The 24096-nt window shown below is 42.8% G+C and overlaps 1 protein-coding gene across 5 annotated transcripts in view; it reads left to right on the top strand.

The window, feature by feature from the left end:
* MEGF6 (multiple EGF like domains 6) overlaps positions 1-24096 on the top strand; it is a 255996-nt gene that overhangs the window by 6726 nt on the left and 225174 nt on the right. For 3 of the 5 annotated variants that reach the window (XM_037881096.2, XM_037881095.2, XM_037881094.2), the window contains exons 3-4: positions 9966-10100; positions 22560-22669. In XM_037881096.2, coding sequence (XP_037737024.1) covers positions 9966-10100; positions 22560-22669 — 245 coding nt within the window. Of the gene's footprint in view, positions 1-1372; positions 2497-9965; positions 10101-15961; positions 16046-22559; positions 22670-24096 lie in introns of those variants that run through there. The other 2 variants (XM_043531540.1, XM_043531541.1) reach the window with 2 other exon arrangements.

Below are 24096 nucleotides of genomic sequence, written 5' to 3'. Positions count from 1 at the left end.
TTCTAAAGTCTGGTTTCTTTCACCTAGTCACGCACATTCCTGGGTGCGCTGCTGAACCAGCTGGGGCTGGAAGTCTCACTCCAGCAGACTCTCCCTCTGTCTTCCTGCACTCCTCATTGCTCTCTTGTACAGAAGGTCAGTCCTTTGCTGAGGACTCCCCAGCTCTGTGGACTGGTCTGTTCATCTCCCTCTCCCTTGTTGATTCCCCACCCCTTTTTGAAATGCAGCTTTTGTCAGACAGCTCCTCACTTGGGTGTTTGTTACTGCAGCGCTTTCACACTTCTTGTCTGCTCTTCCCACTCCTCTTGAACCAGCCAATGTGCCTCAGCCCCATCTGACGGAACCATCCCTAGGGGCAAGCAGGGAGCTCAGTCTTTTTCGCTCATTTAATCCTCAGCACGTCCGTCTGCTGAGACTGACAATAACAGGACAATTAATGCCACTTGTGATGCTTTTTTTTTTTTTTTTGATGGGGTGGGGAGTAACACTAGTTCAACTGGGAATTGAATTGAGACCTACCAACTAATTTCACACTGGCTAGTTCACAGTCATTGGATGGCAACACAATTTAGTCCCTAGTGCGCTGTGTTTGGTGGGAATCAATGAACTAGAAGTCAGTCTCAATACTCCATTCCCTGAGTGAGTCCTGCTCTCAGAACCATTTCAGACTAAATAGATAAAATGCGCTTATGACTTTGAGTGAAACTTCACATTCGGGCCAAACCAAAATGTCTAGTGCAGGTGGGGTATGTTTTCTGCTTGCCAAGTATGAACTAAAATAAAAGTTCTAAAGAGCGCTTGGCCACAGAGCAATGTTTGAGGAGAAGAGAAGGTGAGGTAGTGAGAAGCATGCTGAACAGGGACAGCAGAAGGCCACTGTGTTTGTTTATTTGGATTTATACAATAATAAAACGGGGCCTCTAGGCACCTCAGCCACAAGTTACAATGACAAAAAATTAAATAACAGCCTTACCCCTGAGCCAGCAGAGGTCAACCCCCAATAAAACACAGCTTCCCTCTCCCACGCAGATCTAACCCCCATCAAACCCCACTGCTCATTTTGTTTTCTTTTGCAGGAGGGACAATTAAGTAGGAGAGGGCAAATAACGAATTAGTCTAATCCCTTCTCTCCCCCACTTTGCCCAGCTATTTTGGAATGATTTTTTCCCTTGGATCCAGATTTATGTATTATTTTAATTATGGTTTTAATCTTGCCCCACACCCCAGATGCACTTTAACAAACAATGCACTAAATAACAGGATTTGTGAGCAAGGCACTTGCATACCTATTAACCCTCCAGCCATCAAAGTGTTCTTCCTGCCTGTCCCTGTCAGCCTTACACACCCCCATCAGAATTTCTCTTGGAAGAGTTGTGAGCTGCCTTATCTGTTCTAGATGTGCAGGAAAGCTTGGATCTCGGTGGCTCTTTTAGACCTGTCTTTGGGGGCTGGAGGGATTGCAAAGCTTTGGGAGTTGGCAGTGGGTCCGGCAAAAGAATTGCCTTTTGATCAGCAAAATGAAATTATTCCTGCTGCGCTTCTGCTGGGTTCCCCCCCTCCCCTTCCTCTCCTCACGGTTGGGCATGGCTGGTGGGAGGGATTTCTGACTGTCAGCAAGAAAGAAACAAGAGAGCATGTGAATGAAAGGCAGACCTGGGAAAGGCAAGAAGAAAGTTTTGTTGGTCTGTAGTGCAGGGGATAGAAGAGCTGCTGCTTTCAAAGCGAGTGTGTGTAAGAGAGTGAGTCTCCTGCCAGGAGAAAGGTGGAGGTTGATGGAGGGAGGATGAGTTAGGGTGTGCAGTGAGGGTTAATGGAAATCTCTGCCCATTGCTGAAAGGGGGCTGGGAATTGTGTGTGTCTTCAGGGAGGTGGACTTCTCTGTGGGAGCTCCCATCCTCAGAGTTGGGTTATATATTGCCTCGTGAAGTGGATCAGGACACCAAACCAATCAAACCTACATGGGACTTCGCTGCTGGACTGAACCCAGATTTTGTAAGCCACCGGCACTTTGGATCTCCTCAGAAAGTAAATGTCAGAAGGAAAAGCCACCTCAGCATAATTTAATACTAACAAGAGAAGCTAAGGAGCCAGGTTTGGGTTTTGGAAAAGCTCTGTGACCACTCTCATTGTCCTCACTTCCCTTGGACTGAAGATACAGGGGAAACTGCCTTTAGGAGGAAAAGTCCAAGAGTGATAAATCTGCTCTTCCAGCGGACCCCAGCAAGAATCGGTGTGTGTTCCCATAGCGTTGTTCTTTGTCAGCAAAGGCGAAATTGGCAAAGTCAGGAGGTAATCATGAACATTTTTCTTTGAGGAAGAGACGCTTGCCAGCCTCTCACTTGGGAAGGCTGTAAAACTTTCTAGGCACCCACCAGAGCCACCCTGGGAAGGGAGGGGAGCCGCAGCAATGGAGCCACACGTGTTGTTGGTGCTGTCGTTCATTCTCACCCTTTCGGTGTGTCCGCTCACCTGTGGGAACAAACTGCAGCCCCTTATGTAAGTACCGAGTGAAGAGACTCACCGGCTGGGTCAGGTCCGCAAATGTTTAAGGGAGAAACTGCTATACGCAATTTAAAAAAAAGGTTCTTTTTTTTTTTTTTAGTTTTCCCTGGTCACAAGTGTGCATAGAACAAAGGCAAACAGGGATTTGAAAAGTATGGATGCTTCCCTTTGCCTGTAGGAGATGCTTGGATTTTTTTTTTCTTATTGAAATGTAGGTAGTGTGTGAGTATGAAATGTAATTATATAGTCTGAAGACTGTTTTCCTATGACTGCTGCTTTTATCATACCCTCTTCTTTATTTCTCTTTTCTTATCACATTCCTCTTTGTAGTCACCTTTTTTCCTCCTGCTCTTAATCTAGAGGCACTGAGCCCCGTATTTTTTAATGAAATGTTACAGCTTTAGTTTGGCATTAACTGTGTGGATCCTCTGGGAAAACTTCCTTACAAGTTGCAGGGGGATCTCTCTGCTTTTCTTCGTAAATGAAACTAGTATTGTGCAGTGAAATAAACCCAAACCATCTTTTCCCTGTATCAGTAACTCTGTTATTGGGGATGGAGGCACTCCTGTTCAGTGGATGTGTTTTGGAAAATTATTGCAAAGATATCTTTCTTCTTATGTAAAGAATTTCATATTATCTCCCCAGCAATGCCTGTTAGGGATTGTTGGATCAGATACTGGAAATGAGATGTGTGCCAGTGTATTCAAGAAAAGAAAATGCCAGGGAATGGGAAGTGCTGAATTTAATTTAGCAACATAATTCCCAATAGAGCACTGCTTACAATACTCTTTAGACACAAAACCACTGTTTGGTGCACACAAAAACGCTCCTTCACTGCAATAAATTATTCCAGAAACATTGCTGCTGCCAACCGCATTCTTGTGGTTCTTTTTAGTTCTTCCTTTTTGGATGTGCGTACAGCTAAGGGGTGAGGCATTTGTAAGTAAATAGCAAAGGACACGCAGGGCAATACCATTCTGTAGATTGCCCTTCGATCAGCTGCAAATGCAAGTTTTGATAGTTATTATATGGATGGATTTGTTGTCTTTTGGAAAAGGAGATACTAGCAAAATAACAACTGCTTCCCTGGCCTCCGTCCATCTGTGACGGGGGTCTGGTGAACTGATGTATATGAGGCTTGGCTAACTGAATAGCTCTTCAGTGGCCACATGTGAGAACAACAGGCCAGGATTTTAAGGCAAAGCTATTGGGGGAACACGTCATTAATCCAAAAGGCATTTTCAGGCTTTCTGTAACAGTATTGTAATTGAATGTCTTGGAGCAGTAAGATGCCAGCTGGAATTGCTATACTTCTCCATGTCTGAATTATTGAGTTAGTCTGCTGCTATAGAACGTTGTTGTTTTTTTAAATGTATAGGCTCTTTTGGGGAACCATAACCACCAGAAGTGGAAAAAAACCCAACAGATTGCTCCCAAATCTCATTAATTCACAGACTAATGTTTGCTACCCCTTCTAAAATTAAAACAACAGATTAATATTTATTGAAGCCCAGTTAGTCAGAAAAGCGGTTAGGCAAAAATGGCACCTATTCACTCAATAGACCCGCTCTCTAACTCAATCAGAATTGATCACCTTACTCACTAAAGGAAGTGTGTACTCCTCTCAGCCCTGTCGTCATCAGTGCATTTAGGAGATAGCGAGCTCTCTATTCTGTCTTTTGCAGCATCAACACATTCCATGTTTAAGTCTAGTGGCAGACTCATTACTTCTGGTGATCGTGTCAGAGGCAGGAGGATCTCAGGTGGGGTTTGTGAGGATGGCCGTTAGAAAAATAATCTGTTAACCTGTAAATAAAGCTCATATATTCTGGAATAATTGAGAGTGGATGAACATGGATCCTACCATATATTTTGAAATCCAGGCCCACAAGAAAATTGCCTCCTCTTTGACTCTTGCTCTTTCTTAAGGTGCTCTTTCTTAAAAGTTCCTAAAAGAAAAATATACCTGTCGGGGATCAGTGGACAAGTACTTGTTGGATCTTTCATAGAGGTTCACCTTGCCTAGAGGTACTGTGCATGTGAAGAGTGTTAACAGCTGTAAGGTAAGCTTCTGCCTAGGGAGACAGATGTGAATAATTACTATTCAGAACACATGTTTATTTGCTTTATGATTTTGAAATATTTTTCACACTCCAAGCAGAGAGCACTGTCAGACCACATATTTACTGAAAAGCAGTGATGAGCTGCCAAAATCTTAACAACCGGTTCCCTATAAAAAGTTCTGATTTAAAGATTGTGCCCAGTGGTGAGCTGGAGCCGGTTCACACCGGTTCGCGCGAACCGGTTGTTAAATTTTGAAGCAGTTTTAGAGCCGGTTGTTAACCCACTTCCCTGCAGGGGGCGCTGAGGCTTTGCTGGGCTCCGGCCGGGAAGTGATGTAATTCCTCCTCCGGCCGCTGGGGGCGCTGCGCTGCGGGAGCCACGTGGGCTGCCGCCTGGCCCTGGGCACGAGCCCTGGTGCTGCTGCTGCTCCCCTGGCCCTGGGGCTCCCGCTGCTGCCGGATGGGTCCCCGGCTGCTCTGCTGGGCTGGGGCTGCCTCCTGCCGCTCGGGCTGCTCCAGTGATGAGCTGCTAAAGTCTTAACAACCGGTTCCCGTAAAAAGTTCTGATTTAAGGGATGTGCCCCAGTATGTATTTTTTGTACCAACAGAGTTACCATACGTCTGTATTTCCTCCCGGACGGTGATTTAAGAACCAAAAAGCCTGACCTGTCTGGGAAAATACGGGTGTGTGTTAACCCTGCCTAAAGTTCTTTTTAAAAAAGATGGGCCTGAACGAGAAATGAGCTCCGTTTCACGTGTGTGGGTCCCCGCCACTCCCTGGGGGTGTGCGAGGGTGACCAGATGTCCCAATTTTATAGGGACAGTCCCGATTTTGGGGTCTTTTTTTTTATATAGGCTCCTGTTACCCCCCACACCCTGTCCTGATTTTTCATACTTGCTGTCTGGTCACCCTAGGGTGTGCACATGTGTGGGTCCCAGCTGCTCCTTGCCCCCCTCATTGAAGCAAGTGTGCAGGGTTACTGCCCTGGGAACTGCAGGGCACCAGTGGACGTGGGGCCAGCTGCAGACAGGGGCGTGGGGCAGGGTTAGCTGGAGGCAGGGGGTGCGGGCTGCTCACGGGGAGAGCGGCTTGGAGCAGCCCGAGCAGCAGGAGGCAGCCCTGGCCCAGCAGAGCAGCCGGGGACCCACCAGGCAGCAGCGGGAGCCCCAGGGCCAGGGGTCGGGGGAGCAGCAGCAGCACCATGGCTCTTGCCCAGGGCCAGGCAGCAGCCCACGTGGCTCCCGCAGCGCAGCGCCCCCAGCGGCCGGAGGAGGAATTACATCACTTCCCGGCCGGAGCCCAGCAAAGCCTCAGCGCCCCCTGCAGGGAAGTGGGTTAACAACCGGCTCTAAAACGGCTTCAAAATTTAACAACTGGTTCGCGCGAACCGACTCAAACTGGCTCCAGCTCACTACTGCTGAAAAGGCTTGTAGAGCCTTGTCTGAAAAAATAGATGAAAAGATTCAAACTTCCTTTTTTTTCCTAAATGCAGTTCCTGTGAAAAAGACTATTATTATTAGTGCTTTAATATGTAACTTTAGTGGGCCTCAGAGAAGAGGCAAACTGACCTGTATGTCTCTTCTCTTGAAAACCCTGATACGCTTTTTGGCCAAAATCAGATGTCCAGTCAGTTTATAATAATATGAATGGATCCTCTTTTGGGGGAACTGAAGCCTGCCCTTGCAAAGCAGATAGCCCTAGTGATCTAATGCAGTTTTTTTTTTCATTTGCAGACCTCTACAAAATTTCAAATGGAAGTGCTAACCCCTTTGGAAATCTTAGACATAGTCTGCGGACCCTACTGTTGACCACAGGTTGTAAACCACTGTTGTATGGTAACAACAACCTTTCACGGACACTTAGTTATAGGGTTGAGAACCACTGAAAAATGCATCTTTCATGGTAGAGTAAATTACTGTTACTCTAATTCAGGAAAAGGGTCAGGGCAATTACTAGCTTTGTCTATGAGTAAACCTACTGTTGCTTCAGATTCTTTTAATGAAAAAGGGGGCATGATAAAGGTCTATACTCGTTCTTACGATAAGAGAGCAAGGGGACATCAGCTTAAAACACACAAAAGTAACATTTAAAATGGAGGAAAGTGAAAACAGATGTTCTACAAAATGCATAGTTGGCATGTGGAACCTACTGCCACAAGATGTTTATATGGATAATATAAATATACACAGTTACAGAGAGAATAAAAATAATAGCGGATATAAACCATTCATTCCCACTGGAGTTAGAAAGCGATTTCCGCCGTAGGCATTGCATTGTTGTCCATTATGGAAGTTTTGGACCTTTACCTCTGAAGAATTTGGTGCTGAGCCCTGTAAGAGACTAGACTAGGTGTACCAGTGCTCTGATTCCATATCACCGTTCTTGTATTCCTAATTGTGGAGGAAACCTGACTTAAACAGGAACAAAACAAAACAACCGCTTCAAAACAGAACAACACCTGCCCAAACCACCACCCAGAAATAGTCAGAATAAAGAGAGTGCTTGTGTACAACTAGACTAGTGTACAATCAAATCTTTTCAATGGTAAGAACCAGTTGGGACCCGTTAAGAGAATTCCTATCAGTCAGAAGTTGGGTGACATTAGTATTTACTTTAAAAGGTGGGAGCTGCACAGGATATAATACGTTACTTTAATTCCCATTGTAGAAAGCAGGGCAAGGCAGGGTGAGAGTGAACCAGAGCAGGACTTGGCAGTGTTTTTTCCTCCTAAGACCCACAAGTCACTCAGTGTTTACTCCTGTGACCCCAGACCATACAATTTTTGTACTGATATCCCTGAAGTATTTTCATTGTTCATTAAAAAATGTTGCAGTGCACAGTCATTTGAGACTTTTTAAATATATGTTCATTGTGCCATATATGGTCAAAATTAGGTTAGGAATCCACTCTGCTGGCTTCACAGTCATTGCTTTGAAAATTGGTTATAATACAATCCTGTAGCCGGCCAGGAGGAGGTGCTACAAGAGGGGAGAAAGACCTATTTTTGTAAACAGGATATGAAGTAACTCATTCCTAAAATAAGTTCAGGTTTAATCAGTCGGGGAAGCAGGAATGCCAAAGACAGAATTAACATTTTCTAAGAAAATGTTAAGATCACCAACACAAAACAAAAATCCTCTTTCTGAAATGTAGACTTCATACTGTACCAGCCCTATCGTGGCTGTAATACAGTAATGCAGTTGTAGCTTATTTATGGATCCCCAAACACATTCTCAACTCTTCACTGTCCAAAACTTGTGATTTCAAAATATTTCATACCATCCATAATCAAGTTAGCAGTGGCAACAAAGACTGACTTCCAAAAGGTTCTCCACTTTATTATGTACTGGGGGAAAATGCTTTTTTTTTTTTTTTTTACTGCTTGGTAATAGTTGCATATCCACCTCAAGTTAGTCATGCTTGCTTGTCAATGCTATTGTAGCTGTAATGAACAGCAGAATATAAACTCTTTGTTTGTTGAAGCAAAGGTTTGGTCTACTAGGGCAAATCCCGTATGCCTGTTTCTTTCCAGGAATCAACCCCAATCACTTCTGTTCAGTGGGAGGGCATTTTGGAAAATATAAAATGAACTTAACAATAAACAAACATTTTATTTTGTGTGGAGAGGCCAAAGCAAATAGAAATAAAATTTATTAGAAATTTTAAACTCTGGGCCTCTGATACTTGAAAAAAGATTACACAGCTTATTATTTATTAGCATTTGGGAAACCAAAATATTTTAATCTTTTAATAATTTGGTTGCAAAGCACTAAGACAATGAAGTTTGTAGTACACATGAGTTCTTGATATGTCTGCTCGGCTTTCATCGGTTTTTGAAGCTGTTGATTAATTTTACGTGTTCCAAATGCTATAAAAGAAAACGGCACCCAGTTTACTCATTCCCCTGGTTTGAAAGTTCTGAGCGTATGAAGCACCTTCTCCCTGGGATGTAAACTGTGAAATGTACTTGGAAGTAGATTTGTCAGTTATAGTTTCCATTTCTGAACCCATTACTATTGGTGACTATCTTGACCTTTATGAATCTGGCAATTTAAAACACCATAAGCGGTTTCTTGGCCTGCCTTAATGATGGTTGGACAATAATCAGAAGAACTTTAATGTGCAATATTTAAACAGGTTTATTTTTTTCTTTTCTTATTTAGTGTATATATTATGGCAGGATGGAAACTGTCTTACAGTGTCTGACATTGGTTTCTTGCTCAAACTCCCACTCAAGTAATTATACTCTGATCACTTAAAATTCCCCATACATTTTCATTTGGAGACAGCATTTTTTACTTCCTGTTACAGGGAGCTTCCCAATGCAATTACTTCCTGTTCTAAGCTGTATAGTGATGCTGTGCATTCTGAGACATCAGCTGCATTTCATGCCAGAGGTGGCAGCATACCGGTGACTGGTGAAGTGATTTTCTTTCTTTCTCATCTCATCTCATCTCATCTCATCTCATCTCATCTCATCTCATCTCAAAGGAGTGTTGCCTGGCTTACTTAATCAATTGTTTATAAAGTTCTTTGAGATCCTTGGATAAAAGTTGTAATGGAAATAAAAGTTATTTCAATACAGGTTAAATGGTATAAAAAGATGTGACTTTTGTGCTTTTTTGCAGGATGACCACTATGGTATCTAAACATATAATCAAGTGGGGAAGAGTTGTGGGGCTAGGTGTTAGAGCATGGTACAGGGAGTCTAAACTCAGGAGTCCTATTCCTGTCTCTGCCACTGACTCACTGTGTGAACTTTGTTCAGATATTTACCTTCTCTCTGCCTCAGTCCGTCCACCTTTAGCATGTTGGAGGCTGATATTTACCTGATGGGGTGCGGTGAGACTTAACTGATCCATGAAGGCCTTTGGTCCTCCAGTGAGACACTCTTGATGCATCCGATGAAGTGAGCTGTAGCTCATGAAAGCTTATGCTCAAATAAATTTGTTAGTCTCTAAGGTGCCACAAGTCCTCCTTTTCTTTTCTTGAAGTGGAGGTGCTGTTGTTATTATATTATATTATTTGTACTGAAGCTAGTGCCAGATGTGGTGTGCTGCTCGGTAAGTAGACTGTCTCACCATCAGCATATTAAACCAGTGCTCCATGATTTGAACTGGCTTCCTGGGGGTTCCCAGAAGGAGTTTAAGTGTTGGGTGATGTATAAGGCCCCAAAGGGCTTTGGACCTGCTTAGCCGAGAGGCTGTCTCTCTTCCATTTCCTCCCATGGAAATTAAATGAGTAGATAAATATTGTACAGAATATCTTCTGAGACGCTTTCTCAGAAAGAGCATAGCTTACTCACACCCTGTTCATTCTCAGGCTGTCAAAGGACAGTACTGGTTCACTCCATGGTGTTGAGGGAGATATAAATATGTCTGCTTCTCTCCGTTCGACAGGCCAAACGTTTGTGCGGAGCAAGAGCTGGTGATAGTGGGGCACAGGCAGCCATGTGTCCAAGCTTTCACTCGGATGGTCAAAGTGTGGAAACAGGGCTGTGGAGGACAGCTGTGGTGCATAGGCTATGAACGGAGGTAAGTGCTGCTTTCTGGTGCTTCTTTTCTCCCTTGTCAAATGAAAATAGATTTTTTCTTCTGAAAGGAAATGCTAACCTAACTCACTTTCCTTAAGCTTGTGTGTGTCTGTAAGTGTGTGCATGTATGACAGCGAGAAAGACACACAAAGATGCATGCTATTAGACTGAAATGTTGACTTCAAGTTTATTCACATTCTGGACTGGAGGAGATGGGGATTGTTGCAAAGGTGAAAAGCCAGGCAGTCCAGGCTGCCCTTCACCTTCCTACCTTCCTCGATGGATGAGCCACAGAATAGCGTTGAAAGCAGCCTGAGAAGAGGCTTGGTGCAGTTGTAATGAGTGCTGCAGGAAAGTGAGGGGGTATAAGTGGTATATTCTAGTTTACAAAGGGGAGTGGACAATACAGGTGCTCCCCTGCTCCCCCGTTTAGCTCAGAGGGAGAAGGACTAGGCAATGCAAAGAACATAAAAGGTGCATTATAAAGTAACACACCTAACAATAACAGCTAACAGAAGTCACCGTCGACTTGGTATTAGGGCTCGCAGAAGGATCTGGCATTAAATTCAGTCACCAGTTTGGAGAATGCTAGTTGCTATTGTGTATGTGCCTTGGCTATCTGATTTGTATTGATTTCATGTTGCAGTTTTTATTAGGGTAACATAAAGAATTCATGTAGTGGCTGACTCAAACCTACAAAGGGAGGCAAGTGCAGAGAAATATGTGGCTCAAAGCCACAGATTAGCCATCAATAGTGCAGCTATTTAATTACACCATAGTCTGGCTAGAAATAGGGGAATTCCAGAGGATTTTGTGAACCTTTAAACACAATCATGGGACAGGGACCATGTGTTCCTATGGGTTTGCACAGCATCTAGTGCAATGGGCCCTGATTCCAGCTGGTGTCTGTGGGTGCCAGTGTAATATAACAATGCTCAATGTTGAGAATTTAAAATCCTTTAAGCATTTAGGTTGTAGAATATAGGTTCTCTGTTTGTTTTTGGAGCAGGTTAGCCATTGTATTTGTTTCCAGATGTCTTAACCCACATTGCGTCTGTTTGTCATGATCATACCATGTTAATTACATTAATTAAGTGCATCATCTGTGTTATCCCAACAGCTTCAGTTGTGTTGGCTTCACAGCAGGAAAGTACAGATAAAGTCACTATAAATTTTTAAAGGACAGGGTTTCTCAAACTGATCACTTATTGTGAATTAAGTTTATTGTGTGTTAATAATAAAACTGGTTGTAAAACAGAAATACATTTTTGCTGACAAAAAAAATTCTCTGTCAAAAAACCCCGCAGGATTTAATCAAGATTAGTTAGTTAAGATGATACTGGATGTGATTTGCCTGGCCTGCTCTGACCAGTTAGCACTGTGTCAGCAACTTAATTCTTCACATCCTGGTTCATCTGGTAAAATTTTGTAATGTAGACAAGAACCTAACAGCACTGGTGCAGATTTTCCAGGCAACTTTTCAGTTACCAGGGTGCAACTTGCATGGGGTTCATGGATAATTAAGTGAGCAGCACTTGTTCTCGTTAACACATATTGTTCTTCTCTGTTTGCCAGTGTAATGTAGCCCCGAATTAACATTCAACCTGCTTTGCACATTTTCCTGTTCGTGGGGCTGGAGTGTACTAGCCACATTTTCAAATAGTGGTGGCAGAGTTGCTCCCATGAAAGCCCTCCTTTTGTATGCACAGTTTTTACAGGTGTAATGTAAGTGCCAGTGTCTGAAAACTTGGTCATGTGTGTAAGGCTTGTTTTGTATTGCAAAGTTGACCCCTGCCCTAGCTTTGCCAGTGATGTCAACCTTGATAATCTGCTTCCCCAAGAAACACTTTTTCCCACACTGCCCCTTACAAGTGGAAAAAGCTCCCAGTCAAAATTGGTCCTTTCGGTCCTTCAATTCCTTTCTCAGAACTTGCCTGTTACTTGATACATGTAGGAAATTGCAACCTGATTAACAGCTAGGCAGGTGATGAGTTGTGGTTACAGTCTCTGATTGGTTAAGAACTGCCTGCATTCTGTTAGCTTTTAGGACCCTGTCTTCCTGAACCTCCACCCCAGTCCACTTGTTTGTCTCACCCACCTGCTAAGGCTTGTCCTTTAGACTGTAAGCTCTTTTGGGCAGGGACTGCAATTTACTACGTTTGTATGGCATCCATCACAGTGGAGCCCCATGCTGGTTGCCACCCCACGATTATAACGTTTAATAATAGCAAGGCCGTTTTGTGTGGATAGGATCTTCTGAGACCCTCTCATATTCTCCCCTCTTTACTCACCTCCTACCCTGACACCTCAATTGTGGCCATCCTCCCCCCAGCTGAGGGCAGTTGGAGGTTGCTTCTTCCAGAGCCCGTTACCAGTATTTCATATATAATGAGGGGTGCTTTCCTCATTGGAGTTGCTTGCGCTGTGTCCACAGCCTTCCCAACCTCTGTCGATCTAGGGGGTCCCACATTAGTCTACCAGTTCCTCCCATAAGTATTTTAAATGATGCCAAGTAAACAGTGAAGAGTAAGAACTCCTTGTGATTGTTAGTAGGAACTGACATATGTTAATATATCACAAAGTGTTACTTGGGCAATAGAACATGAATACAGTGCAGAATAAATCCAGGCTACCTTATTTTATAGAATATTGTAAACATCATTTTTCTTATTTATTTATTTATGTAGCAGCTATTAAGAAAAAGGTTTAATGCTGGGTAAAAATTCAATGTTTACTTTTCATATCCCATTCCCTGCCACCTGGTACCATGCTCTGCCATGCCAGCACTTTATAAGTCTCCTTTAGTGTCTCTTCCACACATGAAAGAATTCCAGAATGAAAGCTGAAAGTGAAATGTTCATCTGCTAAAAAGCTCCAAATGACCTGTGTATATTCCAGAGGAAGGGCGAAGCAGTAATTCAAGTGGATCTTTCAAAAGCTAGGCAAAGAGAAAGGGATGACGTCCCGTCCCCCGACAGCTGTCCCACGTTGTTCTCATTAAAATAGAAGTCCCAAACCTGCCCTCTTCTAAACTGCACTGACCAAGGTAGCAGCCTCTTTCAAAGGCATTGAACCAGAAACACTGACATATAAAGATGATTGTGAAGAACGGGATGTCCATGTGATGGTGAGTTCTGGAGAGAAATTGGGAGTCTTAAAGACTGAAGGGACATTTTATTTTCTGTAACCAGCTGACAATATGGGGTTATGTTTCTGGAACCAACCATGTCATTTCAGAGTAATGTTTCATTCTCAACAATTTCAGCTTCAGAGTGTTAACAGGGTCGCAGAAGTGATTCCTCCCTTCACCTATCTCAGGTGCTGCCACCACAGACTCATCCTGCGGCCTTACAAGCTAGCTGAGTTCTTTCTGCTTCTCGCCTCACCGGGAATGTGTCAGAATGTAGCTAACAGTTTTGTGGATGATGGCAAAATGGAGTCTGTCTCACTACCCTGATCTGTATTTGTTCCTATCTTGCTACAAGGTACAGGAACAAAATCTGTCTTTTTGTAATTAAAATAAGCAGATATTTGCTTGTTTGATTTTTATACTATTCCTATCCCAAGACTTTAGGCCCATGGAAAATCAATGAAGAGCACATCACAAAATAAATCTGATGAAACAACACTAACAAAACATTAAATGCTTCTCACCCCCCTACAAACACAAGCTCTGCCCTACCTTCCCATTCACCCCCCCACTAAAAGTCGACATAAATAGAGAGGTCAACAAATTCCGACTCTGACAGACAGATGTGGAGAAGCGAGTTCCAGAGTCAAGGACTCTTCACACTGAATGTCCTGCCCCCAGATCCTAACCAATCTAGGAACTGTGAGACTGAGTGTCCCAGCTGATCTCAACCGCTGTGGTTTAACAGGAGAGAGTCCAGTCTCTAAGAAACACATAACCCAAATCATTAAAGGGCTTTATAGATTAAAACCAACACATAGAACTGCAGATCAGAGTTTTCTGTGGAGCACAGTTGTAATGTGCTCCATATGGGAAGCACCACAAATCACGTAGGAATCTACATTCTTCACTAGCTGAGTTTTCCACCTGATCCTTACTGTAGTTGTATCTAGGGCTGGGTGAAATTTTTCAGCTGAAACTATTTTTGCTGAAAGTTGCAGATTTGGGCCTGCCAGACTGTTTTGTTTCAGGTCCAATGAAACCTTTCCTTGACCTGAAATGAATGTTTTTTTCCAGGTTTGGCACTGAACCAAAAATCAATTACCTGCACAGCTTTGGTTGTATCTGCAATGCAGTAATCCAGTCTGGTGCTGGACTGGGAGCAGATACGTTGTGGGAGAGTTGTTCGGGGTCCGTGGCCACATTTTAAACTGACAATACTAGGAATCAGTTTGAGCTGGAAATCCCATCTTTTGGGGGGTTTAAGAATATTAATATATTCCCATTTTCTTTTAATCTTATCAGAGCAAAGACTGCTCAATAATCAGAAGAATAATAAGATTGCCTGGAGCAGTTACTATACGAAAGTACAGAGAATCAACCCAAGCCATGAAAATTCAATTGAGGGACATGCTCTGATTTTTAACAGTAACAAAACTCTTCCCCGGATTCTAATGGAAAAAAGTTTCAGGCAGAGATTCGAGGACTGGCTCTGTTCCAGGATAGAAAAGGTGTTGAAACTAAGACACTGACACACATCCCTTTTGCATTTTATATCAGATTCCATGCCTGGGTTTTGACCATGTTAGATTGGGATTTTACTTTAAATTATGATTTGTTTGTTGGTTTTCCAGAAAGGTTGTTGTTTAAAAAAGGTACAATGCGGTACTAACGCTACCTCTGAAATACGACTGTACGGTGTTCTGGGCTGAAGACTGATTCCGAGACAGTCAAATTGCCAGTGAATATGCTGACTCACATTGAGGTTTGTTTGTGGGCGTAGCGGATGTATGCACATTCACTGTGCACTGCTTCCTGGCCTAATATTAGTCTTTCAGAAATCAGTGGCAAAAACTTCTCATTGACTTATGTGGAAGTAGGATTCTGGTCCTTAGTCACTGAAATGTTTAATGCGGGTTCATTGGCTTCTCTGGCTGTACGGAGCTAAAAATCTGAACAGATAAAGGTCTACAGGCTGAAATTGCCTATGCTGCAGTTAGCAGTGGAGTTCTTCGAGGCTTGATTAAAGACTCACTAGGTAAAATCTATGGGCCACGTGATGCAGGACGTCAGACTAGATGATCATAATGGTCCATTCTGGCTTTAGAATCTGTGAATCAGGGAATAACATGCTGCCATCCATGGGCTGTCTTCCAGCCGGCACTGGGCAATATGCATGTCAGATTTTCTGGGAAAAGATTAAATTAGCGCAGGATGCTGTCAGCAGCTCAGCTGTGGTCTTCAGCTGCTGTTGGCTCTGTGATGTGGAGTTTGTTAACAGCAGATACGCATCAGTGATCATCTCTGTAACCTTCGAGCACCACTGAGTGAGGCAGCATGGTAGTCTGTGGATGAAATCGGTGAGGAGCGGTGGGCTGGCACTGCCAGAAGAGCTGTAACGTCTGCTCTGAGAGGTGATGGCGGCTGTTGGGGAGATTTACTATGATAACTGCTATCATGAAGCAGATGACTTGATGCTTGCTTTGATGCAGAATAGGGCTTCCTTAAAAATGGGTGTAATATAGATAAGTAGGACCAAATTTAGCCCCGATGTAAGCAGGTACAACTATACACAAGTCAGGTGGATTACACTTGCCTGTGTCAGGGATGAAGTTGGCCTTTAGTAGTTGAAGTGCAGTGGTCTGAACTGAAAGTGACTGCAGGTGTTTAGCTTCCTAGGATATCAGATAAGTAGCAGGTGAGCCTAATTTGGGAGCATAGAGGCTGTTGAAAGCTGGAGAAGTGGGTTGTGAAGGAAGGACACTGCAAATGCTGAATTCTGGATCTTTCCTTCTCTGGTTGCTGTCCTGGCTAAAGTAGGTAGGGCCAAGCATTATATTGCTTTCTGCCCCCTTTTCTATTTCCCCGTCCCCTTGAACAGTTGTAAGTCTTTTTTTAAAGTTGCATCAGGAAACTAATTCCAAGGAGGTACCTTGGACTAGAGACAGTTTTTAAGTGTTGGGTTTAAGGAATTGCTCTTAACCTATAACTGTCAGTAGTTATCTTGGTGATAATATCTATGTAATGGTAATAAAGCAACAAACAAACCCTCTGATTTTCAGTCATAGAGTCTGTCTCTCTGACTGTGTTTGAGGGAGTACTTTGAAATGATAGGTGCCTTGTCTGCTGATACTTCAAAGGCTGGCAGTTCTCCAGTCACAAATGTCTGTTTCAGGTTGCTAATGCATGTTTTTTGACACTGTAAATCAAGGAACTAAAACAACATAATTTTCCATTGGGAACATCTGTCTACTTGTGAACAGAAGTTGCCTTGTACACAGGATGAAGGTAGAGGTTTAAGCTAACTATGTATTATTATTGCCTTTTTTGGTTAAAAAAAGAAAAAAAGATTCTGTGTATTTGTTTCAGTTTGGTCTTGGTTTGGTTTATGCACTTTTTAGTGAATTGTGGTGCTGGTGAAATGTGCTGACTTGGCAGCCCCATAGACCAAAGGTCTCTCTGTTTGTCCACAACAGACACAGTGCAGGCAGCTGCAGCCTGATTCCCCATTCTGTCTTCCGAGGTACATCACCCCTTAAGTGGCCTGACCATTCCTAAAAGAGAAAGAGAAGAGTGTATTATCCAAGCCCGTTCAGTCCTTAGCTTCTGGATTAAGACTCCAAACAAGATTTGGGTGGCTGGTGGGTTTTTGGAGTGGACCCCTGTCTGCTAGGAACTGAGCAGAGGCCCACCAAGATAACTTCATAGTTTGGTTTCAGAGTAGCAACTGTGTTAGTCTGTATTCTCAAAAAGAAAAGGAGTACTTGTGGCACCTTAGAGACTAACAAATTTATTTGAGCATAAGCTTTCGTGAGCTACAGCTCACTTCATCGGATGCATTCAGTGGAAATTCACTGAATGCATCCGATGAAGTGAGCTGTAGCTCACGAAAGCTTATGCTCAAATAAATTTGTTAGTCTCTAAGGTGCCACAAGTACTCCTTTTCTTTTCATAGTTTGGCTAGCTAATTTACAGAGTCACACAGACCCAACACTGAGAGCAGTCTTGGTAAGAGACATCACCTTGTCTGAGGGTGGAAATCAGAGCCCTCAGAGGTGGCCAAATAGTGGGTTGGGGCAAATGGTGTTTCACAATTCCAGGGTGGATGACAGCTTGTATGTTCTAATGCTGGGATTTAGTTTCTGCCAAAAACCATGGGGCTGCTCCCATGTAACCGGGAGCAGAATTTACCTATCGAATATGAAAAATAAGTGATATAAAAGGAACTTTAAAAATCCTTTCATCAGGCTGTCTCTGCTGTTCTCTTCCTTCTGATCTTCCTGCTGGAAGTTTCCATTACAGCAGCAATACATCCCATTAGAATGACGATCTGATGCCAAACTCTCTTGTGCCGTGCAGCTGAAGTCACTGGAGTGCACGGTTACGGCATCCATGTGAATGTTATGCAGCCTCCGTTTCACCCACTGGAGCTGCTCCAGTTGGACTGTGCTCCAACAACACTGGGTTCAGGAAACATATTAACAGACTCAGGATCTGACACACAGAAGGCTGGTCTGAACTTGGCTGCAACTTATCTGAGTTAATGGACGTGACTAGGAAAATACAGCATCTGCTATTCCTCTCCCTAGTGCAGTTTAGTGCTTCTGTGTAGTTTCACCTGCTTAATGAGGAGCAGCTGTCTGTAGGGCTGTGTGGAGAATAATTCAGTAAACGTTAGTGGTAATTATCGATAGCCCCTGGTGTCCCTGTGTATGTTCTTGTGGCACTGCAGATACTGGTAAAGTGATATCATTTGGAGCCTAAACCCATAGCAGGCCTGCTAAAATGGATGAATTTTGTGTGAGTCAGAGTCCACTGACAAATGCATTGTTTCGTTTTTTTTCAGGCTTTTTCTGGAGGGCGGGTGAATACTGGGGCAATGGAGAGCAGAAGTGGCACCACTGTATGTATAGAAAACTGTAATTGTAATTAACACGTTCATAACCATAACCTGTATGCCTATCTCAGAGTGACTGTTCAGGGCATTACAAGCTTCCATAAAAGATCTTACTCAATATACTCTTACAGTAAAATAACACTGTGTGCAATCAGTTGGTTTAATTGCTTAGTTTTGAGGGTTTAAACCTTCTGTTCTTCCCTTGGGGTGTCTGGACCCGGATTGTCCAAGAGTCAGTTGGGTTTGAGAGGGTTGGTTGGTTGTTTTTTTGGGGTTTTTTTTTTTTTTGGACATTGCTTGAAGTGATAGTGGTTGTTTTTATAAAATTTGTATATGGGCCCAGATTATTGGGATTGCCACATTTTATAAAAATAAATAACACTTTATGCTAGAAAATTGACTGTAGGGAACAGTCCTTCATTGACCGGGGCATTAGTAGTGGTGGACTAGATTATCTAATAGGTCTTGTCCAACTATCACTTCTGTGATTCTGTGGTCCTGCTGGTGTGTTAATATGTGGGACCTCAAGACATGATGGTTGCTGGTTTAGAGTGTGAAAAATTGTTTTGCATTGGATAAACTAAACATCCAAGGGGTTGTATAGCTAGCTGCTCCTGGAAATGTTATATTTTTGGTACTATTTGTGTCTGTTTTAACAACAAAGAGTTTAGTTTGACATAACCTTCAGGAATCACACGCTGATGCATGTATGCCGTGTACTCAAGGGTATGTAAATGGATCTTTCATCAGCAGGACACTATAGTATTTTTCTAAGCTAGAGTTCCATTAGCTCTGGCTGTTCTGAATAACTCTGGGCCAGAAACTCTGAAAGAGAAAACAAAAGCTAAGATAAACAATCTCCTTTAACAGTTCTTTCCACACCTCCTTATTCCGCCTTCCACTTTCTTTATACTTTGTGACATCCATAGAGGCACTGGCAATTGGGACTGTGGAAAATATTTGCATCACATTTTAAATCTACTTGAACTGAACCTTGGGTTCAAGATTCAGTAAATGTGTTAATCTTGGGCCTGACTTATAAAGTTAGTTGGAGATGGGCCAAGGCTGTTCTCTCACACAGCTCAACTAGACATTTAGAAATCTGTTGAGGGCAGAATGGAACCCAGGCTCCGTGCAGAGTCTCCCGCATTATTAGGTTTTATTGATTCTAACGGAGGGCAAGAAAAAAGAGAATTTGACACTGGGTTGCTGCACTAGCTGGTGGCTTTGCTTTGCCATCAGAATGAATGCTTTTCATAACTGTTATCTCTTGACAGATTAACGGTTTGCTGCTGAGCTGGTATTTTATGCCGTCTTGGGGAATGTTGATTGTTTTGGGTCCCATTACCTATATCTTGCCATTTCTTTTTGCGCAACATCTCTGGATGCTCTGTTAGATAGCAAGAGTAGCTCTCCATCCTACCAACTTCTAGAGGGGGGGAACTCCTGAAGGAAGTTGTGCCAGTGCTCAGTTGAACAAAAAGATCAGAGAATCATTCAAATTAGGGATGCAAAAACACCTAAGTTATTGAGTCATCCCAGCAGGTGTGGAGAGTGGTTCCAAGAGCTGTGTTTTCTCCAGTCTAGTTTTCAGTGTCTGGATCAGTTGGCATATTTAGTGCTTCATTTGTTGTAGAATGTTATATTGGATCCCATTTTTCTTTGTGAAGTTTTGCATATGGCAGGACTTTTCAATATCCTCAACTCCTCTCCCGTAGTTCTTAGCCTCTGTTATCTCAGTTCCACTGCTTCCATGTTATAATATCTTAGAGAGTTTTAGGATTAAGCACTGCTTCCTCTACTCCCCTTTGACCTAAATAGGAGCTGCCCATGAACATCCAAGGGCAGAATACAGTCTATAAAGTTTTTCCTGCTGTCCTTTGATTTTCCTTGGAGCAGCTTGCCCTCCATGTATGAGTCTATGCAGCCTAAAAAAAAACCCCACACTGACTGTTGTAGTACAGTCCAGCAATGTCTCAGTGAATCTGCATGGGGAAAAAATCTTTTCTTGTCACGACAATGCATAGAAATGTTTGCGTTCCCCACTCATTGGTAGGTAATATTATTCATTTCTACACTGAATGCTTTTGGGTTAGTTACATACCGCATCCCTGGCATTAACTTTGCACAATTTAATGCACGTTACATTACATTAAAAGCAATATTTGTTTTGAACACAAGGCATTGGGTGGTGGGAAGCTCTTGACACCAAGAGATCCCGATAGATTTCAGCCTGATTGCTAGCTGTCTTTAGTGAATTCCATTCTTAGTTGTGTGTGAACCCAGGTTACTTACTTCACAATTTGCTAAAAGCTTCTACAAAAATGGGTAACTGTTTTTATTTTTATCAGCTGTGACCTCATATACTCATTGGCAATGAAGTGTAGTTGAAGATTTCCTTCATGGGAATTAATTTGGTTAGTGCATCACTATTTAGTTTCTTTGTAGAGTCATGTAGACAAAGTCAAACAACCAGGATTAGTTAGGGTAAATATTTTCAGTGGATGCATACAACACTTTCAGCTGTGCCAAATATTTGTTGTTGCTGTTTGTCCATTGTGCTTTGGGTGAACAGTTTCATTTTCTGCCAAAGTAGGATTTTTAAAATCAGTTTCAAACGTTTTATCTCGGCTTTTGATTTTCAGATACACAGAGCACTAAATTTTCAGGGGGAAAAGTGTCACATTTATTTATGTTTTAACTCAACATCTGTTCGTCAGACTGACATCTCACCTGGAAGTCATGAGCAGGAGTCATTAAAAGATCTTCAGCTTCTGCCTTAGTACAATGTCTGTGGTAACAGAGCCCCATTCCTGCTCAGGGCCGTGGGCATTACCAAAAATAACCATAGTGATCCTGCTAGACCCTGAGAAGTTCTGGAGCTTCAGCTGCTGCAAGAGATGTGGTATGGCTTAGTGGATAGAGCACAGGACTGGGACTCAGCAGACCTGGGTTCTATTACTGACTGTGCTACTAGCCTGCTGGGTGACCTTGGGCAAGTTACTTCCCTCTTTGTGTCTCAGTTTTCCCATCTGAGAAATGGGGATAATGATATTGACCTCCTTTGTGAAGGGCTTTGATTTCTACGAGTTAGATATCATTGTTATTTACCCTGTGCAATAGATTTGTTATGGCAGCTGGTGGGGGTTTTTCAGGATTTGGTCGGGTGGGATATTGGGGTGGCTGTTAATTGGGAGCAAATTGTCTAATCTGCTCTTAAAAATCTCCAGTGATGGAGATTCCACAATCTCCCTAGGCAAACACCTGTCAGGGATGGTCTAGATAATACTTAGTCCTGCCATAAGTGCAAGGGACTGGACTAAATGGCCTCTCAAGGTCCCTTCCAAGTCCTATGATTCTATGGTTCCAATTCAGCCAGACTCTGAAATGCACCACACTAATTTGAATGTAAGACTAATAACCCCTCCCTGGGAGAGGAGCAGGTTCACTAGAAACTCGGCACAGGATTGCTGTGAAGGTTTTCAGTCCTCAGGGACCCTTTGAAGAAATTGGCCCGGACGGTGGGTTCTTTACACAGAGCCCAGTACTGGGTTCATGTGAAAAGCAGTGTTGCATCTGGCACCCCATGTCCTGGCACCCCTTTAGTGGCCATAGCTGTCAGTCATGAAGCTAGTTTTATTTTATATAAATAGAACAGTTCTGGAAGGGGTAAAGGAGTGGCAGGAGCCCCGAGAAGAGCTTGATGCATTTAAGAATGGGATTCTAGAACTGTATTGACTGCGATAGTAGGAGACAAGACTTGATGAGCCAGAAGGTCCCTTCCAGTCCTATGTGCAGTGATGTAGGGTTGAGTGTTCATCATGGTTGCTAAGGGGGAGCAAGAGAATTGAGGAGACTGGAAACTTCCCCACAGCTCTGCGTGTGAGTAGCTTGTTGGTTAATCCACAACTGCATCAGGAGCCGTCTGCGCATGGAATAGCTTGATGTTTTCCGGTAGGATGCTAGCATATATATATGTATATATTTTTAAATTCCTTCATCATAAGCCAAATAGTTTTTGAGCTCTCATCAGCCCCTCGGTGTGACTCGCTCACCGGTGCTAGATTTAAATACCTGTTGTTTTTATAAATTGACTTTCCTTTGACAAACAGCAGTTTAAATTAGGGGGGAAGCGATTTCACAAAACTGCAAAGGAATTAATGAAATACACAGCTCGGACAAGAAGAGAAGTGCTAGGCTTGTTCTGGAGCCCGCTCCCCCTGGGCTGTCTCCTACCTCTTTAAAATGGATTGAAAAGCATTATGTTACGATCCATGATTGTTATTAGAATATGCGGGAAAATAGGCAAAGTATTTGAAATTGAATTCTTTTTATTTAGGTGCTACAGTCAGAACTGAATCTTCCGTGCACTCCATTTTCGTAGTAAATCCTCCTGCTCCAGGGGTTAATGGTGGTTGTGTTTTGTGTTTTAGAACAGCATATTACACAGACTACAGGCAGGTGTACAGCATGGAATACCAGACTGTGTACAAGTGCTGCCCAGGATGGTCCCAGCTTGGAGGGGATGCTGGCTGCCTTTACTGTAAGTACCACTGTGCACCGATGAGGTTTTCTTCTCACTCCAGTTGTCTTTGCATGCTTATTTCATGGTCAGTACGCTGCGGCAGATGCTGTAAACTCCTGTCTTAGAAGAATACTTTTTTTTAATGGGAGAGGAAGTTTCTCTCTGGACTCCTGTGAAGTGGTGTGAGCCACTTTCTGTTTTGTATAGAACTTCCACATTCTAACACACGGAGATTTTCACGGTCACATTATTCAGTTACCCAGTTGCCAAAAGCTACTAACATTTTAAAACGTATCACAAGCTGGTGATTTAAAGTGCCCCAGTGGCAGAAGCTGCAGAAAGCTGTAATCCCAGCTCTGAGTGGAGTTATCATTAAACATAACGTTAATTGCTGGTTATGTAAGTGAACATGCCAGTGATAGTTAGCTAATTTGCCCACAAATTCCTCTTGCTCAGCATTTCCTGGAGTGCTTCTCACCCCTTCATCATAGGAGGAGGCCTTGGAAATGAAGCTTTTGAACAAATGAAGCCTTTGAACTGTTCATATACAAAAATGTGTTTCACTACTGTGGTGCAGGAGCCCTGTGAGATTTGGCTGGAAATTTATGGACACTCAACTGTGTGTGCTTCCTGTTTTGTTTGCCCCTCCCTGCACTTATTAAATAAGAATGAGAGAGAGAGGTTCATTCATGAATTTACATAATCTGAGAGACGCTTCCCCTTATATCTTGAAAACAGTCAAATGATATTTGGTTATATTTTAGGATTTTTCATGCTTGGAATTCAGCTGGCTGAACTTGGGGCTCTCCCTACCCGCTTTCTTTTCGGCGGATCTCCCCTTATAAAGGATGTTGGGACTTCTTAAACTGCTGGCGTTTAGTACTGTCAGGACCACAGTAGAAAGGGTTAATGTCACACTCCCAGAACAGGAAGTTAACTGTCTGGTATGAATGAGCTGGGGCTGTGATATCTCTGGTGGTTTAGAATGAGGGACTTGGAGTCAGGACTGCTGGGTTCTAGGCCCAGTTCTTCCACTGCCGTGCTTTGAGACTTTTGGTAAATCTCTCTTTGCCCCAGCTTAACCATATGTAAAATGGATATAAAGGTACCTACTTCACAAGTGTGTTACAAGGTTCCTTTAATGTTTTTAAAGTGTATTAAAATCTCTTGATGGATTATGCTATGGAGGTGCAAAATATTATTAGTATTTGCTTTTATTATGGAACATGGTTGATTAAAATGGTATATTTGGATAGCTTGAAAAAAGAAAAATATTCTCTTGGATCTCACACTGATCTAGCCAAGTACATACATAGAAGTAAAAGTTACTAGTGAGGGAGTATCATGTATATTCTTCATGATAATATTATTAATTTCATGCTCAGTAACTGAATAAAATCATCAGCTCCTTTTTTAATTAGCACTGGGAGATGCATTTTCTACCA

The sequence above is a fragment of the Chelonia mydas genome, chromosome 18 (genome assembly GCF_015237465.2).
Source record: "Chelonia mydas isolate rCheMyd1 chromosome 18, rCheMyd1.pri.v2, whole genome shotgun sequence".
NCBI lineage: Eukaryota > Metazoa > Chordata > Testudines > Cheloniidae > Chelonia > Chelonia mydas.
This window is presented reverse-complemented; position numbering and strand designations above follow the sequence as displayed.